The sequence below is a fragment of the Branchiostoma lanceolatum genome, chromosome 14, assembly GCF_035083965.1.
Source record: "Branchiostoma lanceolatum isolate klBraLanc5 chromosome 14, klBraLanc5.hap2, whole genome shotgun sequence".
Lineage (NCBI taxonomy): Eukaryota > Metazoa > Chordata > Leptocardii > Amphioxiformes > Branchiostomatidae > Branchiostoma > Branchiostoma lanceolatum.
The window spans coordinates 3,571,622-3,593,622 of record NC_089735.1 but is presented as its reverse complement, the minus strand read 5'-3'; the positions used below and the strand labels follow the sequence as shown (position 1 = coordinate 3,593,622).

Here is a 22,001-nt window from a genome sequence, read left to right as displayed (position 1 = left end):
CGTTGATTATGATTAAGGACCCCCTGGCCGGTGGCTGTCCTTGGTACTGCAGCAGAATTTCCGGTTTTTGTATCTTATGTCCTGGACATGTCGTGGTCTTGATTTTCGGTGCAGATAGCTTTTCGTGTCAGGAAAAATCAGCGTAGGTCTGGCCGTGGGAAAACGGGGGGTTGAATGAGGGATCCTGCTAACGCTTAAGGGTATGCCTAACAGGGTTGGCAACGCTCAATGATGAATTCAGGAGGACAGCAATTCCTTATCGTTAATTGACTTGTTCTTCCAAATGGCTTTGAGAACAAGTTCGTTGGGTTGTTCCATTGTAATAATGGGGTGCCTGTAGTGGTGCGTAACTAAACCCCGGACCTGTGAATTGGTGAGGCCTGACTAAATCGCGCTCCTAGCGGTCGGCCCTACGGAGGGGGTCATTAACCTCCGCCAGCGAGAGACTGTGTAAACACAGGCTAAAGGCCTTAGGTTAATCTTGCAAAGAATGAGCACAAAAGAAAAGTCGCAAATCTCACTTTATATTTAATGACTCAACACAGAAATATTGCAAGTTACACATTTTCTTGTTTAACTTGTTGGAATTGCACAAGCCCAAATAAATACAACTGCAGACATTTATGTTACATCACAGTAGTCTCTGAACACACCACGGTTACACTTTTAAACATCAATACTCCAAAGGAGTGTAATAATGTCACAAAATATCTCAAGAAGTTTTCCACAGTATTCACAAAAGTTAAACAGCTTAAAATGCACCTAGTAATGTTACAATTGTTCTCCAGGTGCCTTTGAGTTGGTACGCAGTATCAGCTAGTTAGCAATTTTGGCACACAGCTTTATGCATGAACATTTCAAACAAATGAAAGCTAACAGCTGTTACATGTAAAATACTTCTTCATATTGAAGGCAAGGGGAAACTCTCTTTCAGTGATTGGTCAATTAAAAACGTACTTAAAAGAACAATTTTTCTCAGGCGCCATATTACTAGGGAGAAATTGGGTTTTCACATATGTCTGTAACATTTTCTACACAGCCTACACTCACTACTACCAGCTGGATCTCTTATGTCACGTATAATTTTTTTCCGGTCAGTTATATTTCAGCAGAAATAAAGTTACTTTGCTATATGTGTAATACATCCTGTTTTTTGACAGCAAGACCTGACAAGTATCCATATTGACATTGACCGACAAATCCTTCTGTTCTTTCAGGCCACAACAATTTCATTTGTCGGTTCACGGACTTAAATCAATGTTGTGCTGAATTGAAGTATAAACTTGAAAACAGAACCTGAAAGCTGTACCTTGATATACACAGTTTCAGCGAGTGAATATACAATGTAGTAAATTTTCCTCCAAGCCTTCTGTTTTCATCTCAAGAGCTTGCTAAATTTTTAGTTCAAAATGTCCGCAAACCTTGGAAATAAACTGGTGTGGCCTAATGAAGGTATTGTTGTACAGATCTCAGCCCTGACTTTTATTCATTACACATTGCCTTTTACACTAAGGTACATGAACGTTTTCCATGCCATGGGCTTTTAAATGCACCAAATTTGTGTAGGTCATAGTTACCATCAACATTGTTTCCCTTGACTACATAATATATATATAACAGTCAGTTTTGTCCCGTTGTGTTTAAATTTCTGTCTGTACAATATTTCAAACTAGAGTATACCAGTGTGTAACGTTAACAGGCTAGAGGATACACAATGCACAATTTGGTTTCTGTTGTCTACACTATAAAATGTACTGAAACTCTCACTGACTTAAGAACTTTGCAACCATGGCAGCAGAATTTTTCACTTAGAACAGCAGCCACAAGAGAGTTCTTACTATACACAACAACAAGGGACATCTTTACAGCATATACCAACAGATCTGTGGATGTAGAGCAATGAACTTAGAAGCCCTGCATTTGGATCATGTAGTTGCAACCTTAGCAACATGTATTCCTGGTAGAGTCTTGCAACTGTGTTGTGACAACAAAAATCAAGCAGTCTACTCTGACTACAACCATATATATATATAAGACTCTATATTTTGTAAGTGTAGAATTACGTAAAATCTAGAGCAAGGTCCCTAGAGATGTGCTTAAACTGGGTGAACACGAAAATCATTAAAATGTTCACAAAATCCCTAAGTGGAACCAAAAGCTGTAAAACAGTGCTAATTTGTATTTGGTGTACATTTTATGTACCACTCCTGAGTCAAATGATCAGAAAAAAGAAGACTACAATTCATTGGGCACTCTGGCAGAGTATGGCCCTGGTTATACATAAACTGATATTGTCACAACCCACTCATGGTAGGAAAAGTCATGGAAGGCCAGGAAAAAACTACATCAGCTTATCAGTTTACAAACCTGGACAATTGGTGTAATATAATAGAGGATAGGAAGAAATAGAGAGGCACTGAGTCATGGAAACATTCTGACTGAGTTTGATGTGAGTGCATGAGAGAGAACAGAACATTGAAATACATGATGAAACAAATTTACACTATGACAAAGTACAGAACTATGCCACAATGATAGCAGAATTAACTATCTAGCACAGCATGTTTCTACTGTGATACAGAAGGGGAATGTTCCATAGAACATTACCATAGCAACAGATTTCCATAGCAACTATTTCTGATGACTCTACATCTATAACAGGACATTCACACATTCACATTCAAAGAACCATAGCTGCTGCAGCAACTTACTGTAACAGTTACAACACATGCAATCCCCATTCCACAGAAAAATATTCACTCAGATACATCTATGTCGCTTTTTATCAAGGTCACTATGGCTTTCATCTTGAAGCAAAATCTTTAGTCCTTTTTCAAAGAAATTCTCTTTGGGGAGTGTAGAATTTCAAACCACAAGTATAGAATTTCTATTTTTGTTTTGTCAAGAAGACACTTTTTTTGGACAAGTCTATCATATATATGCATTTCTGTCTACCCAAAAACATGTCCAGCAAACTTTACTTTACAGATGAATGGCAAATTTAACATATTTTTGTCCAAATAATATCAAATTGGTCTTCAACTAGATGAAATGTATATCTTAAAGATTACATGCATTTCTGAATGCTTGTCTGTAAAATATAATTTTACCTTCATTAATTCGCATACTTGATGCAAAGATAAAACATAAATATCTTTGAACCAAATGATTGATTGAGAAAACCCTTCTTAAAGTCAAAATATATCCAGGGTATGTCTAGATACTAGTACCAGATTAACAGTTGCACTGATATACATGACATGTTCACAGTGTGACACATTCTGCATTAAAATTTGACCACAGAATACTTGTAATTTTCCATGTTGTGCATCAACTGGCAAGCTGCTGAATCCATCAATCAAGAAAAACAAAATGAGGTCCTAAATGGGTTTCATAGTTTGAATAAATCATACAGAAATTTTCCATCAAAGAAAGCTTCTTAGATGATGCAATACAAAATTTGATACTATCATTACATTTATCAGTTTCAGAACTTGATAAAAATGTGATAAATACTTATTGTCTCAATGTAAGGTTATGACTATTAGTAAACTTAACAGTTGTAGGATCACTTGATTTTCTCATAAGTCTTTCTAAAAGATTAAAAACAGTAAAACAAGAAATGTTTGACTCACTTGTAATAGATCTTGTGCTGTGTAACTTGTTTTGTAGCTTGATTTAATTCAATACTTAGCTTAAAACATGCTGACCTCTGCCATCTTGTAATCTGTCTGGACTGCAAGTCATTTTCCCTACCTAATTCTATGATTTTCACACATAATAAAAGGAAAAGAAAATAGATCTGAATTTTCATAAAAGAAAAATCATCGTTAACTTCGTCCCTGTAACTCCTCCATGTCTATCGATATGAACATTGTTCATATCATCAACATTTTGCAATGCAACAAACAAAAATTACTACCAGTCACCCAGCAACTAGTAAGATCACATCTCCTAATACTGTAGATTTGGACAATGTTGCATGTGCAGCATATACTGAACTTTGTTCAAGAAAATAATTATTATAAGACTGTTGCAACAAGGAAGTAAGAATGACTATGCTGTCTCTTATTTTTGCCATAGGTAGATGCCAAAGACACATTAAGTATGACTCATGTAATATTTTCAGGATTACCTAATAGTATCTGTTATAACAATTCTTAAGACAGCTACCATATCCCACAACTATGACTCTCCGTCTACTGAATAACTACATGAAATATATTATCATAGATATACAGATATATAATATATATTTTACAACATTATATTCAATAGTTGACATTAACACACAAAAAGGAAAATAAACTGTTTTTTTCTGTATGTTCTGTTGACTTAAATAAATACACCACCACCTCTTGTTGCATGTATATTTCCACATTTTACACCTCTTCCAGAAATTACAGTCACATGGAGCTATAGGCTCAATGCAATTTTCAAAATGCACCATTATCAACTCCTTCCCTCGTCTTTCACTGTGAAATGGTTTGAACTACCCGCTATCAAACTCACAATGATAGAAGATTACTGATGAGACTGTACGCAGTACCAACCCTAGATGTCTGCTGACATTTTTACAGCTTCAAGAATTCGGGGCCTGGCTACTCCAACCAAATAGAGACATTTGGCACATACTCTACTACTTGCTCACACGATCTGGCACATTTTGGACTTTTTCCGATGTTTTGGGGTGGGCTGGTTGTTCGAGTGGTAGCCAGAGCTGACCGACTCAGAGCCGCCGCTGTTGAGTCTCGCTCGGCTGCTCTGCTTCTTGCCGCGCGTGCTTTTCCTACCGTTGGCGAAGAGTCGACTTCCCCCGGTCGCCCCTGGTGCCGTCTTCTGCGTCTGGCTGGCTTTTCTTTTCTTTTCCTCTGCAGGTGTGAAAGCAAAAAGAACGAATTTCAGGTTTTTTGCTCAGTGCTGTTTTCATCTTATTCTCTTGCTAGATTTTTTTTTACATGTCCAAGGAGAGAGGGTTGATGGAAAAAACGGTCCAGTCCAAATGGCAGAGTAGGCAGTCCAGTCAGGTTAGGGGGTGGAGAAAGCAGTCCAACCTTTTCCGTGTGTGCTAAAAATGTGCCTACTGGCAGAAAGTGATAGAATTGCAAGGGGCACAGCTCCAGGTAGAAAAGGTCAGACTGCTTTTTCCATCCCAGCCAGACTGGACTGCTTTTCTGCTGTCTGGACTGGACTGATCTTTCTACCAACCCCAAGGACGTAGAAACAAAATTGGTGTGGCCTACATACAGTTTGGTCTCCTGGGGCTACTCAACTAAATGAAAGATCTTTTCTATACAAATCATAATTGATATAGTGATTATCTTCATGTAATTCTACTTTCTCAAACTCAAAGGGCTCCGAAGAAAAACCCCATGTTAAACACCTACCTGACTTTCAGTTCTTCTAATTGGCATGCAAAGACAAAAATTTTTGCGCATTTTATTTTTATCAAATTTGTGAACAAATTCTGGCAAAGCAGGCAATAGTAGCTCAACAAGCATGTAAGAAGGAAGACACAAGAAAGGAAAGACCATGGATATTGGTAATCAGGAAGGGAGGAAACCAGTATACTGTAAATGCACTTAAGTTTGCATGGTTTTTATTTCGTGCTATTAAAGGGGAGAATGGAGTGTTCGCAGTGGTTTTAATTTTGCGGCAGTGCTATAGTCACATACCGCAACAGTATTGAACAAAAGTATTCGTGGTGATTTTAAGTTTGCGGTGAAACAGTCGATGCGAAAACCGCGAACATAAAGCCACCGCGAACATTTCTGCATTTACAGTAGTGCTGTTCTGGAGTCTAACAATTGGTAAATCAAGCTGCAAATGAGTAAATAACACTGCTCTTTATTCACAACCATATCTTTACTACAGTTGATGTTTCGGTTACCTATCACCTTTCCCTGGGCAACAAGAACCAATAGAAGCAGTCATTATTGCCCTGAGGAAGGTGACAGATGGTCACCGAAACTTTTGACCTTGTAAACATGTGGTTGTGAATAAAGAACTTCACTTGCAGATATCTGTTGATAGAAGTATACATTTTTCTTTGTTTTTCACCGTAAAAATTAAATTTAGAGCCTTCTGAGGGTATTTCTGCCCTATAACGGCACCAAAAATGAAGGAAATGTTCAAAATACCCATTTTATGTGTACCATACATTAGAAAGTTGTGTTACACATTTTACCCCTGAAATATGCAAGCTTGTTGAAAAAAATTTAACTTTGTTTTTCACCTACAGGCTTCTGAAGCTGTTTCTGCCCTATTACAGACCAAAAATTAAGGAAAAGTTAATAGAAGCTGATTCTATAAAGTCTTACCATCTAGAGTGGTTTTTATTTCGTGCTATTAAAGGGGAAAATGGAGTGTTTGCGATGGTTTTAATTTTGCGGCAGTGCTATAGTCACATACCACAACACTATTGAACAGTTCCAAAAATTAAGGAAAAGTTAATAGAAGCTGATTCTATACAGTCTTACCATCTAGAGTGGTTTTTATTTCGTGCTATTAAAGGGGAAAATGGAGTGTTTGCGATGGTTTTAATTTTGCGGCAGTGCTATAGTCACATACCACAACACTATTGAACAGTACCAAAAATTAAGCAAAAGTTGATAGAAGCTGATTTTATAAAGTCTTACCATCTAGAGTGATTGTAGAATTAACTATCTAGTACAGCATGTTCCTACTGTGATACAGAAATTCTCTTTGGGGAGTGTAGAATTTCAAAGCACAAGTATAGAATTTTTATTTTTGTTAAGTTCATAGAAGCTGATTCTATAAAGTCTTACCATCTAGAGTGGTCTCGCTACTGAACTTGACTTCCTCGACTTTCCCGTTGAGCAGCTGCAGGATCGGCACCACAGCCTTGTCGGTCAGGTGCACGATGACGTGCGTTCCGTCCAGGGGCACCTTCAGGTCTCTGATCCCCACGTACATGTCCATCCTGGTCAGGTGGACGCCCGTGTTCGCCGACCAGACTCGGATGGTGCCGTCATCGGAGCCTGGACATAAGGTAAAGTTAAGTTGCTGAAGACCCTAACCATTATACTTACACCACATGACACCATGTGAATACAACCTTTGTTGTTAACCCAGTAGTACCAAGTGACACATAGGGCAGTAAGTTTCCTTGCTGTTTCAGTAGACATGGTAGAAGGGTATGTTTTTACAGGGAGGGGTTTCTCCTCCTTCCCCTTTTAAGTGCACAAGATACCTCCTCAAACACTGGACCCCCATCTTATGTCCCTTCCAAAGACAGGTGCAGCCCCAACCAAGATGTCCCCTTCCCAGGATTTGAAGCTGCAGCTGGGTCTCAAAGTTACCATCTAATTGGAACTAGTAGCTCAACTGTGAGGCTGTTGGGAAAAACGAATGAAACCTACTCACCGGTGGCGTCGGTATGGCATAATGGTTAGAGCGTTGGACTCAGAACCAATAGGTCCCGGGTTCGATACTCACCATGCCCCGACGTTGTGCCCTTGAGAAAGGCACTTTATACAACCTTCCCTGGCGGTGGAGTGACGCCCAACGAGCCTATTAGGCTAATCTGTCAAAAACACACCAAGGATTTGGTGCGCCAACATCTGCACATTAACATCCACCGAGAGCCGTTAAATTCTTTTTTCTTAACTCACCAGAGATAACTGTGTCAGCGTCGTTGGCCAGTCCAAGACAGGTGACCGTGCCGGTGTGTCCGGAGAGCGTCTGCTCGATCTGCCCCGTGTTAAGGTTCCACACGATGACTGTCTTATCCACCGACCCCGACACAACCCGCTGCTTCTGCTCCGCAACTTGGACACAGGTGACCACGTCGTCATGGCCGGCCAAAATCTGTGGTCAAAAGATCAATCAACCAATAGATATATCAATAGATCAATCAACCAATATAACCATAAACCAATCAATCAATCAATCAATCAATAGATCAATCAACCACTAGATATATCAATAGATCAATCAACCAATGTATTGATCAGCTGATACTGAGCTTTACCAATTATCAGTCTCAAAGGCCTTCTACTGTAACCGCAACAGCTTCTTTCAACGGACTGAAAAACTATGGAACTCTCTTGTCGACAACCGTTTCCCTCCAATATACAACCTGTATATCTGCCTTCAAAACCAATGTTCTCCCAGCAACGTCATGTTCTTTTCCATCAGCTTAGCACAGTGCCTACAAGTGGTCGACTATGGCCTTGCATTGAACGAAAAACAATCAAAAAGGGGAAAAGACAAGACCTGTGTGAGTTTGCCAGTCTTAGCCTCCCAGACTTTGAGTGACATGTCATGTGACCCCGTCACACACAGCTGGCTGTCTAGAGAGATGGCGATGCAGGAGATGCTATCCACATGCTTGATGGACTGCACCACCTTCCCATCACTCAGGGTCCAGATCTTCATCACATTGTCTCTGTCACCTGCGAACATAATGAATGAATGAACTTTATTGCTTGGAAATCGTACATGTCAATAATGACTATTGTGACTTGTACATATTTTAAGTACCGTATGATTTGTTCCGAAATTTCTATTGTATGGGGTAAAGATTGTAAAATTTGCTGCAATTCAGTTTTTACTGCAATGCCGATTTGTTCTATGTTTGCTCAATAAACCAGTCACTACCATCACTATGACTATACCATGGTACAATCTGTGTCTATATAAGCCGGTATAACATAATATGTAGCAACAATGCTACATGGTTATTCTATCCTACAATTAGAACTGCAAAAATTATGAGCAACAACAGTAGGTTTTGACGTCTGCTAAAAGGCACCTGTAATTTTTTTTGAAAAAAGAAAGATTTTGTTATCCAGGGTATTTTCTAGTTTGCTGCCAAAATCCATAGATTGAGTACCTGCAAGTGGTACCAATACTGTGAACATAAGTTTTGAAAACCATTAACTATCCAAAACCTACTCATTGCAGAAAAAGTGGGACACTTCATTTTCAACTGCTTCCACAAAAGAAGTCAAACCCAAAAAACTTAGATTGTATTCCGTAGCAGTTCTTTAGATTTTAGAATCGTCGTGTTCCACTTGACACCCTTGTTATCTTGCACTGTATGACTTGTATGATATACTTTTTCTACAATTATACCGTTTCATATTGCAATTAGCAATTAGAACTTGCATATAAAACTTGCTGATGCATTGAGCGCAGCACTACCTTTCAGTTCAGTTCATTCAATTATGTTAAACAATTTTTGGTATTACTTCTGGGTTTCCTTATATACATCATCTATACAATGATTCCGGTTTTTATGTTGACCTCTTACCTCTCCGCTCATTTTTAAGTTCATCATATTTGATTTTGTATGATTTACTATCAAACAATTGTTTTCGTTCTTCCTGTATTTGATTTAATTGTATTGTTCCTGTACTGATGAAATTGTATTTAATTAGGCGGACTCCAGGAAGATTAGTGTATAAATTGTTAAGATTGTACACAAATGGAGATCTGAATAAAACAAACAAACAAACAAACTACCTGACACAGCATTCTGGTTGTCTGGTGTGACGGCCACCAAAAGCGAAGGTCCTGTGCAGGAGAGGAGGATGTTCCCAGACTCCGCCTGCCACAGTTTCAGGCTGTTCTTGATGTCAGCAGAGAGAATCCTGCAATGCGTTGATGGTTAGCATGTTCAGATATCAAACACAAAACGGGTTTGATATACATGTACACGAGATATCAAAACCGGAAGTTCTGATGCAGCACCGTAGAGAGTCCCTACGGGGCTCATTATCAAACTTGACATTTGATACGTTGATGAAGGTTAGACATCCAGGTAATAAGATACACCAAAAATAGTTACTCAAGCAACTGGATAAGTTCCTGAAACAGTCAGACGTTGCAGACAGCATCCGCTGTCTTTCGTCTTTCAAGCTAACTTTTGTTTCAACCCACCTTGTGTCGTCAGAAGTAACCGTGACGTACGCTATGGGAGTGGAATGCTCAACAAACGACAGGAATACCAGTCCATTAGTAAGAAGCTCAACTATGCACTTTAGGTGAAGATTAACGCATTATGTACACCATATAACACAATTCAATCAGGTTTAACGTTTCTTTTCTAGACTAACTTTTGTTTCAACCCACCTTGTGTCGTCAGAAGTAACCGTGACGTACGCTATGGGAGTGGAATGCTCGACAAACGACAGGAATACCTTAATAAGAAGCTTGACTACACACTTGAGGTTAGCATTATGTACATCCTGGTTCCTTCATAGATGAACTTTTGTTTCAACCCACCTTTTGTCATCAGAAGTAACCGTAATGTACGCTTTGGGAGCGGAATGCTCGACAAACGACAGGAATACCAGTCCATTAGTAAGAAGCTCAACTATGCACTTTAGGTGAAGATTAACGCATTATGTACACCATATAAGACAATTCAATCAGGTTTAACGTTTCCTTTCTAGACTAACTTTTGTTTGAACCCACCTTGTGTCGTCAGAAGTAACCGTGACGTACGCTATGGGAGCGGAATGCTCGACAAAGGACAGGACCACCAGACCATTGTCCACGCTCCACACTTTGATGGTGGTGTCTTCGGAACCCGACACGGCGAACGTTCCGTTGCTGGAGAGCGCCACGCACGTGATTGCCTTCACGTGATCTTGGAGGTGATGGAGCATCTGCGGCACATAGGTCATATGTGTCAGGGCTCGAAATACTGGGTGCATGTGCACCCAAAATTGGAGCAGTGCACCTAATTTTTGACTGTGGGTGCACCAGTACACCTAGATATTTTTGTAGGCTATGGGGTAAAGGTACAATAAGCATACAGAATGTTCTTGAAATGTAAGTACTGTATCAGAAGTAGCAATATACTCTTTTGTTATACTTTATTTGATGTACAGTCATCACTTGTTTGAAATCTTAAGGTTAGCTATAGAATTACTGATTGGAGTTCTTAAGAGCGTTTTGCTGACATTCAACTTTATTCTATGTGGTGCACCAAATATTCTTTCTGTGCGCCTATTTTTTTGGGTTGGGTGCACCAGTGCGCCTATTTCCAAAAATGAATTTCGAGCCCTGTGTGTTGATGATAACGTTACGTTTTAAGGAAGTATACTGATTTAGAACTGTGATAAAACTATTCATTTCTTGTGATTAACCACATGCAGAGAGAAAAGCAGCACTAAAAGCCTATACATGTCAACAGCATCAGCAAGGAAACAATAAAATTGATACAAAGCAGTAATTGACCTAATCCTTGAAACTTGCATGGTGGTTTTAAGTTCACAAACTTATAAAAACAGTGTTTCTAATACTGTATACTGTGTGACTATAACGATACAGAAGACTTAAAACCACTGCAAACACTCATGTGTTGATAACAACGTTACATGTCATCAGGCTTTGACATAAACATTTGTGTTGCTGGGAAAAAGACAATTAAGCCCCCTGGCCATTTCAGCTCAAGGGATGGCCATGTACACAACCATTTCCACCCTTTTAGCACCAAGGACATGTACATGATGATATTCACTGACAGCCATTCAGAACATGCACAAAGCAATCCACGGCAAGGAACGTCAGAACCTACGTTGTTAAGCTCATTCATGTTACCATTGAATACCCAGCCTCCAAATCAGGGTTTTTCCTTGGATGGTCATCAGCACACAAGTACATCCACCCTTTCAGCACCGAGGACATGTACATGATGATATTCACTGACAGCCATTCAGCACATGCACTAAGTACTCCACATAAAGGACAGGAAAGTTAGAACCCATGCTGTTAAGCTCATCCATGTAGGGCCAGACTGATTCTATTGCATGGATGACATCCACTAGTAAGCACCGCAAAACCAATGTAAGCATGCAAAAATAAGTTGAGGAAAAGTTGCTTTCATTATGAAATCTAAGGTTGAACGACTGAATACACGGATCATGATATGCCACCTGGGCGGAGTGAGGAAAGACGTGTAAAGTGCCTTTCACAAGGGCACAACATTTTTTGTTTTGTTTTGTTTGAACCTTTGTTTATTCAAAGGTTCTTTACACATCGGTGCCATGTTCAGGGAGAGGGCCAAACACCCTAAGCATTACGCCAACACGACGCCACACACAATGTCCAAGAGCAAGTAAACAAACCTTGTATGTGTCCATGCTCCATAGCTTGCAGCTCCCATCCTTCCCGCCGGACAGAGCGATGCTGCTGCCGTCTCGTTCCACGGTTCCCACGGTGATGCACGTGACAGACTTACTGATGGAGTCGGTCTCCTCACGATCCACCGGCATCTTGTCGAGATTCCACACGTGAACGGTGTCGTCCTGTAGGATTTTGCAAGGTTTGTTTGTTTATTCATTTATTTGTTTATCTATTTTGCTCTTAGAATATACATACATAAGAAACAAATACAAAGATAATAAAACAGTGCAGGGCAGGCCAAAAAGCTTCTGCTTATGTAAAGGCCTCCCTTTATCAAATCATAACATTTTTAGTTGATCAGTTATACAAGGAAATAAGTTGGATTAGGTTCACTCAGTGAAGTGTATCAATGAAGATTTCCGCTGATCTACTTTCAGTTTATATAGTACAAGTCTGAATTTGGAGACATTCAATGAATGATTCATATCCCTATATCTCTGAGCTCCTTTAAAAATCTTTTCTCTTTGATACCGTCGTTTCCGTAACTTATACTAACGTTAGCTATTGATAACAATGTTAGGTAGTATTGTTAGTTATGCTATCAAGAATGTATCATTGAAGAAAAGAACGTGTCTGAAATGAATCATTTTGTTTCATGCAACGGCAACAGACAGACTGAGTAGATAAAAAAGGACTGTCTACAAGCACCAATGTCACACATATCCACCACCCTGAAAAATTGCATCTAAAGCAATCATCAATGCAACATCCCTCAGTGCCCACTTCTAAACTGTGCATACCCATGGGGTGCTATACTAGAGATATCTCAAACACACTGTTTTCAAAGTGGCAGATCTATATAACCCGGCTGACAAAGCGTTGGGCTCGTGAAAAGGTCCTCCCCACACTAAGTAAAACTAAGCGACATGAGTTATCTTTCATGCCGCGGGCACTGAAGTTGCTGTCTAAGAAGAATCCCTAGATGTTGTAAGCTTCTATTCTATTATGTATAGATTTTATACTGATTGCCGTTGTTGCTTTTTAACTCTAATGTTTACTGTTCCTAGTAAGAACGTTTTAGCTGTAGTTTCAACATACTTCATGTAACTTGTACATTTGTTACATGCAAGTTGTTACCAATTAAACTGAAACTGAAACAAATGGTTATAGAGGTTACCTCAGCTGCTGACAGAATGAAATGGTCGTCGTGAGAGATGGCCACATCAGTGACGGGAGCCTGGTGCCCCTGAAGAGTGTGCATCAGGGCTTTGGTGCGGATGTTAAACACCAGAATACTACCGTTTTCACAGCCCAGGGCAGCAAACACACTGTCATTTGCTATGGCAACGCAGGTCACCTGAAATCAATGAAATGAAAGATAAATGTAGTGTGTCTCATAGCATTTCGAGGCCAAGGCTTTAGTGCGGATGTTAAACACCAGAATACTGCCATTTTCACAGCCCAGGGCAGCAAACACACTGTCATTTGCTATGGCAACGCAGGTCACCTGAAATCAATGAAATGAAAGGTAAATGTAGTGTGTCTCATAGCATTTCGAGGCCAAGGCTTTGGTGCGGATGTTAAACACCAGAATACTGCCGTTTTCACAGCCCAGGGCAGCAAACACGCTGTCATTTGCTATGGCAACGCAGGTCACCTGAAATCAATTTCAAAAAAGGTTTAGTAGTCTCATTGCCTTTATGAGGCCGTAGGCCATAGTTTCCACTGTAACTTGGGCACGGCATTGGACAGGCAGAGCCCAACCCTATCCTTCCACTGCCTTTTATCTCCCCAACCAAAGTCTGGTACCCATTTTTACACCTGGGGGGGGGGAGAGGAAAGTCGTGCCTTTCCCCATGACACAATTAATGTCAAGCAAGGGTCGCCAGGTTTGGAACCCGTGACATCCTGATCTTGAATCTGCTGGCCAAACAAATCGCCCATTCAACGCCACTCAATGATATCAATCAATAGGTCAATTAATCAATCTTTATTTGTGGATTGAATCGTAATCCTTAGATAAATCAAATCGGAATCAAATTGTGTCAAATTCCATCAGATCTTTTGTGTTGAAATATAATTGTTTGTACCTATTCTTATAGGTAATCAGTCAATCATGTCCCATTCTAAATCTAGGTTGGCCATTGAATCTGTCCTTCATTCTGATTGGCCAATTGTACTGTAACTGTACCTGCCCTTGGTGCTGATTGGCTAACTGTGCTGTAATTGTACCCGTCCTTGGTGCTGATTGGCCAATCGTGCTGTAACTGTCCATGTCCTTTGCTGATTGGCTAGTTGGGTTGGGTTTGAACTGTTCTGATTGCATAGTGTCAACCAAATGCACCCCCACTGTTCAGTTCTTTATTACAGTGCTGCACAATATCAATTACAGCCTTTCATGACAATCTGGGCTTAATAAGTTTTAAAAAGACTAGGTTTAGGGAATACAATCTAAATATAAAGCTGTAGATGGCCTATAATTGGGACTACTAGGGTGATTTGCCAATGGGATATCACTCACTTATACTGTCAAATTGAATCACAGCTTTGTGATTAGAGTTCGATGGATGCAAGCAATGTGACCACACAGCAAAGCAACACTACTCTTTGGTACGAATGTTTTAAGGCACATTGTTCATATTTGTTGATGATAACGTTATGTTTAAAGGAAGTACATTAGAAATGTGGTAAAACTATCCCGTTTGTGTGATTCACCACATGCAAAGAGAAAAGCAGCACTAAAAGCCTAAACATGTCAACAGCATCAGCCAGGAGCCAAAAAAATCAAGCAGTTAATACTGTAATCCTTGAAACTTTTATGTTCGCAAACTTGTTTTGTGTTTGCGAACTTAAAAGCGGTGTCTCTAAAACCGTATACTGTGTGACTATAGTAGTACCACGAACTTAAAATCACTGCAAACACTCCATGTTTTCCCTACAGCAAAATCAAATTGCCACGACATTAACGAAAGAACCGAATTATTTAAAGAAGTTAGCACGAAATATGCCTACTTTTACACATTCACGGATGAACAAAACGCTACCTTTCTCTTGAAATCACAGAACCCACAAATACTAGAAAAAGTGGGACTTTTTGTCTTCCACTGCCTCCAAAAAAGAAGTCAAACCCAGCTAGTTTAGATATAGCCAACAATTGTATTTAGTACCAGTAGCCTATTGTTACAACAAAGTCAGACACAGTTTACTGACGCATGTATGTTTTTCCCTATGTTTTTACCATGTATTTGCAATTAGGCCACGGGCATGAACTTGCAATAAACATCTATTAAAGGTATCTACAGTACCTTTCCCTTGATTCCAAGCAGTTGATGAACAAGACTGCCTGTAGTCAGTGCCCAGACATGGATGTCTCCATTTTCACAACCGGACACCAGGAAACTGTTGTTCTTGGACAGTACCATGCTGACCACGGGGGTGACGAGGATGGGGAGGGGAGGGAGCGGAGATGAGGGAGGGGTGTTGCCTCCGGTGTGTTCGTCGTCCATGGAGTCGCTGGGTTCGTCTTCTTCTGATTTCTTCTTTTTCTTCTTGGGCTTCTTCTCTTTCTAAATTGAAAATAACTTTTGCTTGGACCACAATTTAATTTGTTGGCTCTCAGATTTCAATCAGTAAGGCTGATAAGATTGCACTGAACTATTAACATAAAAATACAGGGAAAAGGCTGAACCTTGGCAAACAAAATACACACACAAGGCCACATGCAGATAGCCACAGTCTTCAACTGTGACCTGTCTTCCCTTCATGAAGCCTTAAGCTGGTGTGTTACGCCTAATGGCAGTTATACCGGCTATATAGATACAGATATATAGATACAGAACGCTTCATTTTGACTTGAAATTGTCTAAACTTCCATAACAAGAATGGGGGAAACCCAGGCCATCCCCTTAGCTCCATTGCTTTGCTTCCTTGCAATGCCCCCATTTTTTGTCCAGCAAAAGACCTGTATGAAATGGACCTGTTCCTCCTTGGGTAGTTCCTCCTCCAGCTGCAGGGCGTGATCAGTACCTTCTTCTAACCATTACCCTAACCATAACTCCCTAACCCTAACCCTGACTCCGACCTGTTCCTCCTTGGGTGGTTCTTCCTCAGGCTGCAGGGCCCAGATCAGCAGCTTCTTCTAACTCTTACCATAACCTTTACCCTACCTTTACCCATACCCTAACCCCCTAACCCTTACCCTAACCTTTACCCTTACTCTAACCCCTGACCCTGACCTGTTCTTCCTTGGGTGGCTCTTCCTCGGGCTGCAGTGCCCAGATGGTGTTCAGCAGTTTCTTCTAACCCTTACCCAAACCTTTACCCTAACCTTTACCCTGACCCCCTGACCCTGACCTGTTCTTCCTTGGGTGGTTCCTCTTCGGGCTGCAGGGCCCAGATGGTGTTCAGCAGCTTCTTCTAACCCTTACCCTAACCTTTACCCTGACCCCCTGACCCTGACCTGTTCTTCCTTGGGTGGTTCCTCTTCAGGCTGCAGGGCCCAGATGGTGTTCAGCAGTTTCTTCTAACCCTTACCCTAACCTTTACCCTAACCTTTACCCTGACCCCCTGACCCTGACCTGTTCTTCCTTGGGTGGTTCCTCTTCGGGCTGCAGGGCCCAGATGGTGTTCAGCAGTTTCTTCTTGTTCAGAAGCCAGACGTGGATGCGGCAGTCGGCGCCGGCGGTGACGAGGATGTCGTCGTGTCGTGTGAGCGTGATGCAGGTGATGGCCGCGGTGTGCTGCTCGATAACCTGCTGGGGCTCCCGACACTCGAAGCTGAAGACGCGCACAATGTGATCCTAGGAAATGGACAAGAAGCAATTATGGTCGGGTTCAGTGTGGCGCAACGGCAGCATGTTCCGCTCAGAACCTAGTGGTCCCGGGTTTGAATCCTACCGTGTCACCGATCTTGTGCCCTTAGGAAAGGCACTTTCCCAACATGCCAGAGTGGTCATCATCAAGACCATGGGCATTAAAAAAAAAAAAAAAACATCTAGTTCATGACTCTCTCTAGGTCTAAAGTTTTCTCTCCTCTTGGGTTATACTGATTTGATTACATGTGTATGAATGACATTCTCTGGGTGCTGCAAAATTGGTGCAAGCATGAAAAAACGTTATGCCCCCAAAAAAGTGTCAGTGTGGCTGTGGCTTGATGGAGTAAGGCAATGATCTCCACTTGAAGTGATTCATAATGCAATACATGCGTAGTAAATTGCTTTTGCAATAAGAAAAACTTTAAAGCAGAAATTGATTGAATGGCTAATTGTGGATAAATAAAGTTAAAGTCAAGATAGGCCACACCAATTTCATTTGTTAGATGAACAAGATGAACAAGAAATAACTTTTTTCTAATGATAAAAGACAATTAGAGAGCACAACACAATAAAATTACACATTGTTGATTCGAGTGTTGTCAGGTATTTTGGCACATCCAGGACAGCCAGCTATATCTTAGAATGTTTCTGCCAATTTGAGGAAATCTAATCATGTCTTAACCCTTAGAAATTTAGCTTTTGGGGTGAATAGGACCCGATTCACACTGGGAAATTTCTGGACATGCGATAACGACATGCGACCAAAACGTACGGCAGTTTCTGTTCACACACAAGGAACTGGGACTCCCGCTGTGCCACTGCTACGCCCCATGTTGTAAAAAAAGTCGTGACCCGTATTGACCCGTCTCGAATCTTCGTCTTGACTTGTTTTACAGTCCACTTGTAGCCCTCATCATTCAAAGCCTTAGTAATCTCGGCGACTATGCTTCCTTTTTTTTCCATCTTACTTTTTATCTTGTCATTGTTCCACAGCCCGATCAAACAGTGGCTCCTTGCTGTCCAGTTTGAACAGTTATCGTTATAACCAAATTGCAAGGGCCATAAAAATGCTTGTCATACGACCACGCGGGCCAGTTCACACCCAGGGAAACAGCGGTCGTACATCAAAGATGTACGTTTTGGTCGCACGTCATTATCGCACGTCCAAAGATTTTCCCAGTGTGAATCGGGTCTAGAAACATCAACGACGGTAGTCAGACATACTTGGGCACCAGTGGCGAAGATTTGGTCGTTGTGGGCCAGCGTCATGCACATGACCGCTGCGGCGTGTCCGGAATAGGTGCGGAGGCCCTGCCCGGTCTCCAGACACCAGGACTGCACTGTCTTGTCATCAGAGCCTGACAGGAAGAACTTTCCACTGTGGGAGAGACTAGGGGAGGGGGGTGATCAAGATATGATTAAGATAAGTTTGATAGTATTGCAACTTCATGCCAAGTGAAAGTATTGTGTTACAAGTACAATGTAAGTCTTGAGAAACGTTGGCAAGACTAGGTAAAACAAGTGGCTGTGCTAACGGTCAGAAAGACTAGGGGTGGGGGGTGATCAAGATACATGTATGGTTATGATAAGTTTGATAGATGTACTGCAAACTTTTGCCAACTGAAAGTATCGTCTTACATGTAAGTCTTGACAATGTTGGCAAGACTAGGTAAAACAAGTGGCTGTGCCAATGGTCAGAAAGACTAGGGGTGGGGGGTGATCAAGATATGATTATGATAAGTTTGATAAATGTACTGCAAATTTTTGCCAACTGAAAGTATTGTCTTACATGTACAATGTAAGTCTTGAGAAACGTTGGCAAGACTATAGGTAAAACAAGTGCCTGTGCTAATGGCCAGATCTAGACAATTTGTTTTCAGTCTGTCAGAAAATAACGGATATCAGTATCTTAACTGAAAACAAATCAATCTCAGACTACAGCTGGATAAGATATAGATATTATGTTTTGAGTGACACCCATCACTCTTCTTCAGCGTCAATAGAATGAACTGGCAGAAAAAAAATCAAAACTAATAAATGACAATTGTAACTGGAAAAAATGGTTGAGCATGTCAAAGTCAGTAACTCGTAATGGTTGTATGTAAATGTGACTGATATTTATTTATTTCTGTTTATTTCTGATCTCTTTATACAGGGTAGGCGCTCAGTGCTTAACCGCTTTACAGGTTTGCCCTGTAAAGAATAACATAAACAGACTGAACATCATAAACAAGGAAATAAGATAAACTTATGAACAAAAAGTAACCCAAAATAACAATATATACACAACCGAGTGTCATTTAATCCAAATCATATACCGTAAATCAAAGTCAATGTGGCAGGCCGGATATGTAATTGTGTAAGGATATCAAGATATCTTAAGAAACAGTTTGGAACTAAGACATCTTACTAGATGCAGTTGATGTTATCCTTGTGTCCCTCAAATGTCTGCACAGCTTTGCCGGACCCCACACTGTACATGGAGATGGTATGGTCCGTTGCCGTGCAGATGACATGCTGGGTGTCGGCTGTCGTCACCATGTGTCTCACACCTGTCAATCAAGGATAAAAGATAAAAGTGACGGCGCAGTGGCAGAGTGTTTGGCCCGGAGCCCGAGATTCAAATGTATGTGGATATAGGAGTCGAACATGAGAACAAGACATAGAAAACATGGTCGCTTTGTGTACCAGATAGGATGAAGTTTGTCTTAGTAGTAATATTCTTTAACAGCACATCTCTCTCTTTACTACATGTACATGTATAAGGGACCTCCATTTAACATCCTATCCTAGATGAGCTAGGTACTCATTTACACCTGAGTGAAGTGAGGAAAGTCGTGTTAAGTGCCTTTCCCAAGGGCGCAAGTTCGGACATGTCTCTGGGCACAACCCGGGATTAGATCCCGGGTCCCATTGTTTGACAGCCGCGCGCTCTACACTGATTGTCATTGTCATAAATATTGATTAAAAATGAGAGGCTTTTCCCACCTGGACAGTCGAGTGTCTTGACCAGACTCTTCTGCTTGGTGATCAGCCAGGAGGTGTGGGGGAGCAGGAGGGCCTTGTTGTGGTTCCGGCCCCACTCCAGCGCCTGATGAATAAGGGAGTCTAGGGCCTTGTCCCCTTTATCTGTACACACAGTTATACAACAAATTATACAGTTGCTCCATACATTGATGAAGGCTAGACATCCAAGTAACGATATATGCAAGGTACTGTAATTCTTGTTTCTGTAACTTTATGTTCACTGTTTTCACGGTCACCTCTGTACCGTGAACTGATCATCACCGTGGAAAAACCTGTAATCATTTATGATTCCTTTACACATTGAGTCTGTAAATCACTTGCCGAAATTAAAGTTCAGCGAAAATGTCAATTTTCTTTACACCGTGAAATTTTGCTACCCTGAAGATAAAGTGACTTACAGTAACAGTTACTCAAGCAACTGGATAAAATTTGGAAAGGGTCAGACGTTAAGACAGTATCTGTAGAAGTTACTAGTCAAAAGTCAAGTCCTCCATGCACCAGATGGTGCATAGGGTGGCAGCCATTTCTGTTTCAATAGCCCTTGGGCCACACAACTTTGTGCAGTCACTACAGCATTATTTAATGCTGAGTGCTTAGCAGAGAAAGCAGTATGTACCATTTTTAAGTCTTTGGTATATGACTCGACCGGGATGAAACTTACGCTCTACCGACTGCAAGACAAATACTCCTTTCACTTGGCTATCGCACCGGTTAAAATCAAAGTGTAAAACATGTTATGACAAGTGTATTTGCTTAAGTCGGTATACCTTTCATGGATGGGGGGTGTCCCTGTGGTGTAGTGGTCTGCGCCTCTACTACTAGCCACATCTGGTTAAAATTACTTGGACCAAAAGGACTGGGGTTCAAGCCCCAGGTAGGACACCTCTTTACAAGAGGTGCATTGAGTCATACCAAAGACTTTATAAAAATGGTACATACTTCTGAAACAGTATGGAAGTTAAACACACACCACTGCCAGTGGACTAGCCCCCTGCTGCAGTGATTGCACCAGTGTGGCCCCTGGGCTACGAAACAGAGATGGGCACCGCCCTATACATCTTATGGTGTGGGGGGATTTTTACTAACTAACCTTTCATGGATACAAGTCTAGAAATCAGCTGGGCACCCAACTGTTGTCCATCAGCAATCAGTGCACTGATCGATGCCTCCATGGCCAGCAGAACCAGGTTTACCTCGGCGTCCAGGACGTGCTGCGACGCCACATGAAAACAGTGAAGCAGCTCGTACACCGAAGAACACTGCATCTTTGCCAGGAGGTAGGGGAAACAGCAAAGGGCTTTGGACTTCAGATCCTTCAAGTTACCTGAACAATACAAGAGCGAAGGAAGGTACCATTTTTCATTGTAAGATTAGCAAAAGGATTTAGAACTTGAATTGGGATGTCATGGACAATGTGAAGGGAATGACAAGTAATCACGCACATACACACACACACACATTTATAATCATATTACACACACAAACACCTACATGTATGCACACACACACACACACACGCACACACACACGCACATACACACAGATAGAAACCTACATGTATGCACACACCTACACACACACACACACCTACACACATATAATTATATTACACACACACACACAAACACATACCCACACGCACACACACACATACACACAGATAGAAACCTACATGTATGCACACACCTACACACATATAATTATTTTACACACACACAAACACATACCCACACACACGCACGCACATACACACACATACACACTTATAATCATATAACACACATTTAGGTACACATATACACACACACATACATATTCATAATTATATTATAGACACACACACACATACACACATGATACATCACACAAGAGCTACATGACTGTAATTACCAGCCAGCACTAGTTGGTACCACAGCTCATTCTGCTGTCTGATGCTGAACTGCTGGAGAGCCGCTAGCGATGGTTCCGTCGGCGTCCCGTTTTTCACCTCTGCGTTGATGTGAGATGGCGACAGTTTAGTGTCACCATGGCAACCGGACAAGATGTCTGTAGAATTAGATA

At 41.1% G+C, this 22,001-nt stretch overlaps 1 protein-coding gene across 1 annotated transcript in view; it reads right to left on the bottom strand.

The window, feature by feature from the left end:
• Positions 1–508: 508 nt before the first annotated feature.
• The window catches only part of LOC136448671 (NACHT domain- and WD repeat-containing protein 1-like), a 56,795-nt gene continuing 35,302 nt past the window's right edge, over positions 509–22,001 (bottom strand). The window contains exons 13-28 of the mRNA XM_066448310.1: positions 21,831–21,986; positions 21,031–21,264; positions 19,902–20,042; positions 19,324–19,465; positions 18,138–18,303; positions 16,677–16,898; positions 15,405–15,665; positions 13,667–13,756; positions 13,277–13,456; positions 12,102–12,281; positions 10,444–10,637; positions 9,490–9,617; positions 8,239–8,417; positions 7,635–7,830; positions 6,789–7,001; positions 509–4,871 (exon numbers count right to left, since the gene is read on the bottom strand). Coding sequence (XP_066304407.1) covers positions 4,648–4,871; positions 6,789–7,001; positions 7,635–7,830; positions 8,239–8,417; positions 9,490–9,617; positions 10,444–10,637; positions 12,102–12,281; positions 13,277–13,456; positions 13,667–13,756; positions 15,405–15,665; positions 16,677–16,898; positions 18,138–18,303; positions 19,324–19,465; positions 19,902–20,042; positions 21,031–21,264; positions 21,831–21,986 — 2,906 coding nt within the window. The 3' untranslated portion in view covers positions 509–4,647. The remainder of the gene's footprint in view (positions 4,872–6,788; positions 7,002–7,634; positions 7,831–8,238; positions 8,418–9,489; positions 9,618–10,443; positions 10,638–12,101; positions 12,282–13,276; positions 13,457–13,666; positions 13,757–15,404; positions 15,666–16,676; positions 16,899–18,137; positions 18,304–19,323; positions 19,466–19,901; positions 20,043–21,030; positions 21,265–21,830; positions 21,987–22,001) is intronic.